The 11,208-nt window shown below is 39.3% G+C and overlaps 1 protein-coding gene across 1 annotated transcript in view; it reads right to left on the bottom strand.

Annotated features, from left to right (window-relative positions):
• Window positions 1-2,226: 2,226 nt before the first annotated feature.
• wnt10a (wingless-type MMTV integration site family, member 10a) overlaps window positions 2,227-11,208 on the bottom strand; it is a 31,311-nt gene continuing 22,329 nt past the window's right edge. The window contains exon 4 of the mRNA XM_074659790.1: window positions 2,227-5,332. Within this exon, the coding sequence (XP_074515891.1) occupies window positions 4,766-5,332 (567 nt within the window). The 3' untranslated portion in view covers window positions 2,227-4,765. The remainder of the gene's footprint in view (window positions 5,333-11,208) is intronic.

Here is an 11,208-nt window from a genome sequence, read left to right as displayed (position 1 = left end):
GAAAGAATAAAAGCTTCTGCACACTTTCTCCACAGCAGATTTGACTGAGCTTTCTGTCAAAGACCTTCTTTAAAGTATGAGAAACACTTCCCAGACTACACCCTCCTATATCCTACTGTATACCCAAGTATATCCTCCCAATAGAAAGGGCAACCACCAGTTATTAGATCCTTATTGTATAAATATGGAAAATAAAAGTAAGAAATTTAAAAGATCTACATTTTAAAGATTAAATTATTGAAAAATAGCATTCCCAGACAAGAACAGAGCACATACTGTAAGCAGTCAAGTTAAGCTTTCTTGTCACAGTGTGTGACTAGAAAGTGTTATTGTGTTATTTAGCCTGGAAAACGTCTGTATATTGTCTTCTGTGGCTCTGGAGAAGTTTTCTTACCTTGATTCTCGTAATATCACATATCACATATCACACAAAAATCCATCTTTTCAGGCCTCAAGTAATGCGTTTGTGCCCGGCAAGCCAGAGCACAGACCAATCTGCATCCTGTGAGGAGCTACTTGCAGCTACAGATGCTACTGTTTGTTCTAAACACCAATGGCGGCTCCTGAAGAGGTTAGCGTAGATGCTGCAATAGCATCAGTTATATCAGAACTGGAGATTTCTTCATTGAAAGAAGAGCAAAGAACTGAAGGAACTGAAGGCTTTCCTCGATGGGAAAGATGTTTTCGCTCTTCTCCCGACTGGCTTCAGCAAGAGTTTGATTGACAGATGGTTCATCCAATCACCTGCCAAGTATTTTTTTGAAAGTGCCTGCCCTTTTCCAAACAGTTTCCAATGACGGCTTCTCAGATGGTTCTGTGTAACAAACCATCTGGCGGGTCAGGTTAGGAGCTTCGCCAAGCCAAAGTGAAAAATCAATTTCACTCTGATTTGGACTAGCCAAGCTGACTAAGGGTTGTGAAAGCGCCCTAAGAGAACTTCTGGGTCTTGTTCCAGAAGTAAGAAAGCCTCATTCAGAATCCCATTCACATTTGCAACTACTAATAACTAATCCAGACTACAAATCCAGCCTTGGTACATGCATGGCCTTTCTCAACAGTATGCTGTGTGGCTCGCTTCATATGTCAATAAGGACAAATATCGTTGTTTATTCAATGTCTATATCATGGCTTGACAGAGGAAGTGAGTCCATGAGTGAGTTGAGGGGTCTCGGCCATCTCCGACACGTCTGTCATAACAGCAGGACAGAGAGGTCTGAAAGCTGTAGAAGTTTTATAGACAGTAGAGATTACAGCTACATTGAGAAAATACTTTAGAAGAGAGCTTTGGTGAATACATATAAGTACCTGCACTGCTGCACAAAGTAATTGTTGTTTTACTTTATTATAATCGTAGAGGTTTCAATTTCTAATAGCAATTGCTGTTGTGGATGGCATACTTGAGACTAAAGTCAGGATACTCTGCTGTTACAACTAAATCTCTGGAGTGGCCTTTCAAAAAGGCATCAGGAACAACAAGACAGTCAATTTTCAAAAATATCCAATGTTATACCAATCCATATCTGTTTGGGTTGCATGCCTGTCACAAGGTCTCTGTTGTGTAAGCCACCGGGGCCTAGAGGGTAATAAAATCACCTGCGTCCATGCTGATTAGCAGTTTTTGGTTTGTAACAGAGAGGGCGAGAGTAGTTATTTTCTGTTGACCGCTACCAATCTACAATCAGTCCAGTTTTGCTACAATATCTGAGAGCATCATGTAAGGTAAATCTATTTTATTTGTTTGCAAGAAACAAAAAGGAACGCAGTTACGGACTCATGCTCTTTGTTGGACATAGTGTGTCGGAAAGACCTTCCTGCATTAGCACTCTGTGCGACTAAATGTTGACTTTTGATCATCGCTACAACACCATACCTGTAACTAATGCAGCGTGTCGGTGTTTATGACAACTTTGCCTGATTTGTTTGCGACTAAAAGATCGGCTAATAATAGTGTAATCTGCAAGGAGGAAGCTGTTATTCTTCTAATTTATACAAATTACCTGGGTACAAAATAAAGTAATGATAATCAATGGCCTATGTGTTCCCATAGGATGGAAACTAATGACCTCTGAGATAACCTTACCATACTATAGTAGCATACAGTGACTAAAGGATTTATCATCATTAGTGTGCTGATGGCAGCAGACTGGTGACAAAATAAACATAAAACTGTTCTCTGACCAAACACACTGCTTTCATGTATTTTATTATTCATCACATTAAAGCCCCTTTCAATATTATGGTCTTTCTTTATTGTCTTACAAATATTAAGTTATCCACAAAAATAAAATAACTTAGATAATAACCATATTAAAACATAAAAATACATACATACATACATACATTACATTTATGACATGAAAATAATGCATATTGCTGATATCTCCCAGAGTTTTCCTGGACACAGTTCTGTATGTGCAAACTACTTATCAGAACCAAAATAATCACTGGAAACACAAGTCCAGATTTATTTTTTTTATCTCCCTCTGCTTTCAACACAGAAACATATTTGCTTGAAATAAATTACACCGTCTGATAAGGAGCCTCACTCATACGCGTCTCTTGAGACCAAATGTGATCTTCAAAATGTGCATAGACAGAAATTGTTTTTTTATATACGTCGAAGTTGACATCAGAACATCCCTATTTGCACACGTCGAAGAAGTGTGAAGAAGGTGAGTGTGGATATATCACAAGAAGCTTACAGTGTCGCACGTTGCATCACAAAACAGGAAACACTTTGATTGATGGCAGCTTATAGGATGTTTATAGTGGGAGGAACCGAAGCCTTGTTCACGTGCGCTCAGTTTCCTGAGGCACTTTAACTTTATTGATGGTGTTTGTGCAGCATTATTCAGCTTTTATTTACAATGCTGTTGAGATCATGCTGAAGATGAAAATGGTACTTGATAAATGAAGGTGTAACTGTGCACTGTACTCTGACAGTCCTCTTACATTACATACCACACACAACACACACAACACATGGGACATTTTGGATAAATCAGGACAATGTATCTGTGCTCTGTTTTAGGGAGGCTGACCTTATTGTGTGGAGGGCTTGTGCTTGTCCTTACTAAAGCTGATTTGTGTGTTTTTTGTTTATTTCAACGCCCTCTATTAGAGGGAAGGGAATGGTTTCAGCTGTGAGGGTCTGATATGAGGAATCGTACTAACAATCAGACTTTTAGATCTGTCACTGATTGACTTCAGCTTCAGCCGCTCTGATTCAACGTCCTCCTGTAAAAGCCTTCGGTAACACTTTATAATAACCATCTTTTATAAATGGTAAATTGATAGTTAATTAAACTCAGTTAATAGTTATTTTACAATGAAACATGAAATTATAATTTTTTATGTTTACTAATTATTACTTATTAATTAATACTAACTCTTTATATACTATATTATAAGTATTTGTTTCTTAAAAATAATTGTTAAATCTTTAAGAAATTGTTTGCAAAACATATATAAACATTAGATATTTGTAACACTTTGTTAATGGTTAATAAATGGTTTGTAAACCGTCTGTAAAAAAAATGTTTGGATGGCGATTATAAAGTTACAACTGATGATTATAATAGCTTGTTGAATGGTTAATAAATACTTTGTAAAGCATTTATTAACATAATTTAGATAGACAATTAATTATTTTACAAATTATTTCTTAAAGGTTTACAAATCATTTGGTAATTGTAGCTAACAAATACTTAATATAGTATATTAAATATTGTAATAATAACAATAAAATGATAATTAATACTTTACTAATGTGTCATCTATGATACATTATAAGATATACACACATCATATTACACAAACTAATGATAAAATTACATAAATTATACTAATAATTAGTAAACATTATTTATTATAACTTTGTTGTTTTTTTAAAAGTAAAATAACTTAACTGAATTTAATTAACTATCAATTTACCATTTATAAATGATGGTTATTATAAAGTGTTACAGAAACTTCTAATTTAAATAGTCCAGTCCGTCTTGGGACTCGTGTGAATGTATTTATTCAGGGGTGTCATCACTGTTACTGCAGGGTTACACATTATGCATACAACATTGACTGATACATCTACACAGTGTCAGTTAAACCAGACAATCCCCTGCTGTCTTTTTTAGGTGTGACATGATAGTTGCTATAAACACTGAACTGCCCTTGAACAAGGCACTAAATCCTTAAGTGCTCCAGGTGTGTTGTGCTGTGTCAAATCCTGTGCATTGTGAATCCTGATGTGTGAAAAAGGTTTATTTGTGTCTCAACCTTTCCACTTTATATACTGCTGGTGCTAGGAAGCAATATTATTTTCTTTCTGCATGCAATCTGCTTACTCTCAACTCCCTCTATGCTCACCTGAATATCATGCAGCTGTATGTCAGTCAACATGAAACAACAATAAATGTTGTTGTTTTTTTGAGCCCAGATTTCATATTCAGAGCTTTCAGATATTTATCTGACATGTTCCTTTCTCTCAAGAGGAAGGCAGTAAACATCCAAGCTCTCTGAGTTGTGGCAGCTTTAGACATACCCCGCATGTGCACCCTCTTTACCAACATGCATATCTATCTTTCTGCTGGCTCAACTGCTTCACACTCTGTCCTCGCTCTTCTGGAAAACAGCAGTCCACCGCAAAAAGGTATGGGGCACATATATTACAGTCATATTCCCCTTTCAAATGAATAGTCTTGATTTTTAAAAACGTCTCTTTTTCTTTGTTTTCTTTGTTGTGTACAGTCTTTTAGTGTGTGTTTCTTCATTTACAGACACTGACCCACTCTGTTATCCTGCATTCTTCGCACACCACGTAGCAGCACCAGTGAAACTTGCAGTTGCAGCGTTCGCTCCGCGTCTGCTGCAGGATGTTGTGGCCTCTCCCGCAGCACAGACTCTCACAGTTGTCCATGCCGGGGCTGGTCTTGTTGCAGATCCGGCCCTGCGTGCCCACCGAGTCCGACCCCAGGTCCCGCTCGCAGAAATCTGGCGACTTTTCAAAGTAGACCAGCTCGTTGACGCTCGGCCGCCGCCTGTGTGTATGGTGGTGGTGGTTGTGGCGGTTGCTCTGATGATGGTGATGGTGGTGGTGGTTGTGGTCGTTGTGATGGTTGTGGTGGCTGTGGTGGTTGTTGTTGTTGTGGTTGGAGTGGTCGAGCTGTCCGGTGTTTCGGTTGTGAGCCTTGATGAGCGTGGCGATGTGGAAGCGCTCTTTGAGGATGGAGCCCACCACCCGGAACTCCGGGGTGACCTGCCAGCAGGTCTTCAGCTGGCAGCTCCCCGACGTCCCGTGGCACTTGCATTTCCTTCTCATGTGGTCGAGCACCACCTGTGGAAAACACAGATGGAGACAGACAAAAAGAGAGAGTGGGATGGAGAGAGGAAGTGAGCGGGGGGGAGAGAAAAAAAATGAGAAGGATTAATGACTTTCTTGATTACTGGCTGCATTTGAAGTTTAACATATACAGGTCCAGGCTGTTGCAGACTGCATGTCATATTTCAAACTGTTTTTTAAAAAATGTGTTTGTTCTTCTAAGCATAGTGAATGACACCTAATGCCCTGAAGGAATATTGGTCCCGCATTTAACAAGCCAGGTGGTCCGTCTCTGAGCCTGTTGTCAAACATACTGATATCAGATATCACAGATGGATGCAGGCATCACCCAAACAGACAGTAGTGTCATTACTCATCTTTTGGCTTCAGGTAACGTCTCCATGCATGACAGACGTGTAGCTGCACACTGGAGCATTTATATCACAGCCTAATATTTTCACTTTAATGGTTTAATGCTGACCAATGGAACTACATTGATAACAACCAGCCCAGTCGCACAGCAGTTCGTGAAATAGTCACACAATTTAAAGTATTGATTCGTGTACATAGACACAAATTTCAATTTTTTTTCGTGATGGTGGGTCAAAAAATACACTTTTGCCCAGGAGACCGGTGTTTATGTCCCGTGTGAAACCAGAAGTCAAAGTTAGTTTATTTGCCACGTAACTTCCGTACTTAAGTTACAGCACTTCCTATATCAAACCAAACCACGGTCTTTTACTAGACCTTACCAAGCAGTTTTGTTCCCTAAGCCTAACAAAGTCAATCTATTCCTAAACCTAACCAAGCAGTTTTATTTTGAAAAGACTGGAGCGGAAATTAACACGTGTGCCACATGTTGTTGAAAGTCGTGCTGAGTGTCACCAAAAAAGGGAAATTTGTGTCTATGTACACAAATAAAATAGATTACATTTTGTGATTTTATTACATTACAAGCGCAACTTAGTGAAAATAATTTTTACTCACATAATGGATTTGTTCATCTAAATGTACTTGCTTTGGGCCCTGTTCTAGCAAAGTAATTTAAATATCCTTTAGGGCCTTTAAGGTCCAAAACAGGGGTCAGCAACATTCACTATCAAAAGAGCCGTTTTAGTCTAATGCAGAGAGGACCCGCACGTGCAAATGAGAGGCTGAAGAAATGTCTCAGGAGATTTGGTTGGAAGCTCCTGCTGGCTTTTCAGCAAATGCAGCGGGCTTGTTCTGGAAATGACTTTCAATTACTTTTTTGGTTGTTTGCTAATTTGTCGCTGCAGATCAAGCATGCCGGTAAGCCCGCAAATCATACCAGAAACCAATGACTAACCACCGCTATTGAGGTTCGACAAAATTAGAGGATAATAGAGGATAAGGCTATGACGCACATTTTAGTTGACTAAAATGTGTTTAACTTGTTGTATAGGCTACAATTTTTTGCCATTTTTTGTCAAAGCCACAGGGAGCCACTGGAGAAGAGCTGAAGAGCTGCATGAGGATCTGGAGCCACAGGTCTAAAAGAACATTGCTGATGCCTGTAGTATATCTACATGCATAAACAAGCATAAACACAAAACGGCCCACTAGAGCATGACCAACACTGCAAGATACCCACCGCTTCAGCCCACACACACACACGTACATCCCACATGGCATAAATCCTGTCCATCTCAATAATATTTCCGCAAAGCTATATGTATGTATTTATGTATGTGTGTGCTTATCAGTCATCACCTGCTCTAAACTTTAAGATCCAATTACCAACAGGAACAGCAGGCCACCCAGTGTACTGACAGATGCTGCTGCTGTTGCCGCCCCTATCAACACACGCACACAAACACACACACATACACACACTTGCTGGACACTTCCACACATGTGCTAGCAATAATGCTAATCTCCACACACACACACACACAAAACATGACTGTCACCCACATGCTCTGTGTCACCCACGCAGAACGAGACAGATATGGCCAACCACAGAAATGACCAATATAAAGAGATGAGTTCAGGAGTTTATAGTTTCTGTGTATGTGTGTATGTATGTGTAAGCATGTCCACTATACCTTATGTTCATGCTTGTGTGTACATGGCGCATCATATCCTCATACAACAGTTCGTATGATATACTTCCGAAAAGTTATTCCTTATTTTTTGTGTGTTTTCCTACCAATGTCGAGCGTCAATTTCCGCTCCAGCCTTTCCAAAATAAACTCCCGTCTTCACAGGAAACAACTTGGTTAGAATTAGGCAACAAAACCACTTAGTTAGGATTAGGAAAATATCGATTTGGTTAAATTCAGGCAACAAAACTTAGTTAGTTAAGATAAGATAAGATATTCCTTTATTAGGTTTAAGAAAAGGTCGTGGTTAAGTTATGCCAAAAAGGAAGTGGTGTAACTTAAGTACGGAAGTTCCATGACAAAAACTACATGGTTAGGTTTAGGAAAAGGATTACATACAAATACATACAAATTGATTTTGTGGGATGTATACGAATTATAATGCATTTACTTTTCATAGGTATTATTAGAGTTTATTACTTTATTTGATAGGGACAGTGCATATTGATAAGATGTTTCTGCTTATAGTTGGACGTCTGTTTGTGTGTGCAGGAATGATCCTGTAGACTCGGCTTGTTTTGCTTTCAGAACATGAAACTCTCCCGATAAGAGCATCACACGGATTACTTTCCTTGTAAGAAGTTACATAGTCGCACCCCCTCCATTATTTAACCAGGATCTCATCTATTAAAGAGGCGGCAGAAGGAACTGAAGCCTAGAGGGATAAAATAGAGATGGGAGAGATCTATCATGTATCTATTGAGCGTGACAATCCAGTTACACAATTCCACAAAGTCAAGGTTAATTCGGGCCGATGCTGAAAATCGGATATTGCACTTGTCCTATATCCTTTTTTTTTGCTTCCACCTCTTCTCAGAGGGAGCTAGAACAAGATGTTGAGGACACAGTTTGCGTGCTGTAAGGCTCCGCTGCGTGCTGGAAGCTGGGTTCCCAATTGAGGAAAGCGTGCAGAGTAAAAAAAGAAGTATAATGCATCTTTCCTTGTTCTGGAGCGTGAACGAGTGCAGAGGTGGATGAGAGAAAAATGATAAATTGAGCTACTTGACTCATCTGCTTGGCATGAACAAAGAGTGAAAAAAAGAGCAGCAAAAGAAAACTCTCTCGTTTGCCACTGATGATGATCAGTAAATGTGACAACCCCCTCCTATGACTTGTCTTGAGTGACTGCAGGTCTCGGAGATGGGCGTGGCAGAGCGTCGTCAGCGAAATGGCAACACCTGAGCTCATCAGCAACACTGGCAAACCCTGAGCCCTGTGTGCCAGAGCTCCTTTAAAAACCCTGTTGGAGCTCAGTTGCTGTTTCCCTCTCCTTCCTGAGACACCCTATTAGGTTTTGTGTTATGTTTATGTTGCTGCACTGTACAAAAATTTAATAAAAGTAATGACATAGAATTAAAAAACATGCGAAAACATGTGATGCAGTGAAGGATATGAGACATCCATCTGTAAATATATCCTTACATTAAGATATGTTTATGTGTCACTCATCAAATCCACCAGTAAGCAGTAGAGAATTTAAGAAATTGTAATGTTAGGAACACTGATGCTGCAGCTTTAAATCATTTTAATGGCGTATTATAACAATTACGCAAAATAATATCTTTTCAGTCTTTGCATCATTGCATGTTCTGCTCTTAACGTTACAGAAAGTGACTAAAATGCATTTTGGATAAACATGGTTCCACTGTTATTGAGAGTGTTGAAAACAACGTTTAAAGAAGCTGTGATCCGCGGTGAGGAGAGGCCTGTAAGGTTTCATAGTAAACAACATTATAATAGCTCAAACGCACTTGCACTGAGTTCAGATTGCAGCGTTTGGTTCAGTTTTTAGGGCAGAGGCAACCCCAGAATCACAAACGTGCTGGCCTTAAACACACAGCAAAGTCTGTAATCATAAAACTCTCCAACCCACTTAAACCTTAAAGGGACAAACTGACCCAGGAGTCATAATTGCATCCACATTGCTTCTGTTTGAAGGTACATTCACAGCAGGATAGAGGTTTCAAAGGACAGTAAAACAACAAAAACAGCGGAAAAGTGTTATTTCTAATGACAGTTTGTCATTTTTGGCAAGGAAAAATAAAAAAAAAAAAGCTTCAGTGTTCAGGGAGATTATGAACCACAGCAGCGTGACTCAAACTTTTTTTTTATGTGTTTCAGAGTAAAGTAAATAGTTTCAGCAGCATATGGAAATGTTCTCACTAAAACTGTGATGCCTCCAGTGGTGCAACATGTCTGGCTTCCATAATGTTTAGAATGCAGAAAAATGCAATTTACTGTTCCCGAAACTCGTCCCCCGAACACTGATTGTCCAATCATAGCTTAGCAACCGTAACTATGGCAGGCCTGTGGATTTCCCCACATGCGGGCTGTAGTGAGAACTCTGCATTTAAAGAGTTTAGAGGATGGTGTCTTTGTTTTAGCCTCTCCAAAACACAAGAGCAAAAGTTAAATTATTAGTGTCTGGCTATAGCCTAACTACCTGCAGTAGCAACAGAGCGTTACTTCCAAGGTCAAGCAGCACATCATTCAACAACTACATTGTGTTCGGCTACAGGTAGCCTAATGTAAAAAAAGAAATCTACTGTATAATGTATAATCTAATATTTCCCCACTGCATGGACCCTGGTTCTGCATGAAAGACAGCATGTAGAGCCGGCACATTTTCACATCTAATTTGATGAATTACAGGTTTATAATGACCAAATTGTTGGAACAGTGGAAAGACTAACCAAGACTGTTTTAGTGAGTTTTATCTTTTATCTTTTATCTTTATCTTCTGTCAAGTTTAATTGAAGTGTGTGTTACGTTGCACCGCCGCTCTAACACAACCCTTAGCTGAAACTATGGGGTGTGCCGCACCGCACACACACACACACCTGCGCGAATAGAAATCAAAATATTTTTATGACAAGACGATAGTCTCATAAACTGTTCGATTTTTTATAATTTAACGACTATTCGAACATTTTAAAATCATGAGCCACACACACTCCACAGCCAAAAAATCTGCCACTGTTATAATTGTAAAGTGCATATAGGTGCTGTGCGAGAACAGAAAGCTCGAGAGGTATAGCGACAGTAACTACTAAGGGGTGCAGGGCTTAGAAAAACATACATTTTGCCCCGGGTTTCTTAATTATAAATGCATAACGATGTATCCTATAGGTTTGATTTATTCTGTCAGACACAGCCAGTTAGGATTCACAACGTGTCGCTACTCAGTTAAAGTCCAACCTGGTACCAATGGTGAGGCCTGCGACATCTTTTTAGATTTAAAGAGGAATACCACACCATTTAAAAATAACAACATTCAGCATCAAAGAAGTAACATCAGTGAGTTCAGAGTGGATTCATCCGTTAATCACACGAGGCACGCTGCTCACCCTCTGACTGGGCAGAGCTTAATAAAAGATCGCAGGCTCCTAAAACCCTCAACAAAAGAACATAACTCCAGGTGACAGGTACGTTTGTTTGTGTTGGGAAACTGTCAACTATTCTTTTCACACGTAGTTGAAAGGCAATCAGGTACAATCCCTTAAACAGGTTATAGGAAATAAGGAAGCTGTCTGCTCTTGCTATATTAAAAGTGGCCTGTCAGTATGAAACGAGGAGCGTTGATCCATCTGACAAAAGAGCTGCGAAAAGTGGAGTACATTTCGTACAAGAGGAGAAAAATAAAAACATTCACAAATAAGCACCTGATAATGTAAATGTCTGGCAAAATAAATGAAGCATGTAGTTCAAATGCATGAAATTGTTTTTAATCCAATAACTCGGAAACACATTGGAACAGTGATCTCAGAT

This window comes from Sebastes fasciatus, chromosome 14, assembly GCF_043250625.1.
Source record: "Sebastes fasciatus isolate fSebFas1 chromosome 14, fSebFas1.pri, whole genome shotgun sequence".
NCBI lineage: Eukaryota > Metazoa > Chordata > Actinopteri > Perciformes > Sebastidae > Sebastes > Sebastes fasciatus.
This window is presented reverse-complemented; position numbering and strand designations above follow the sequence as displayed.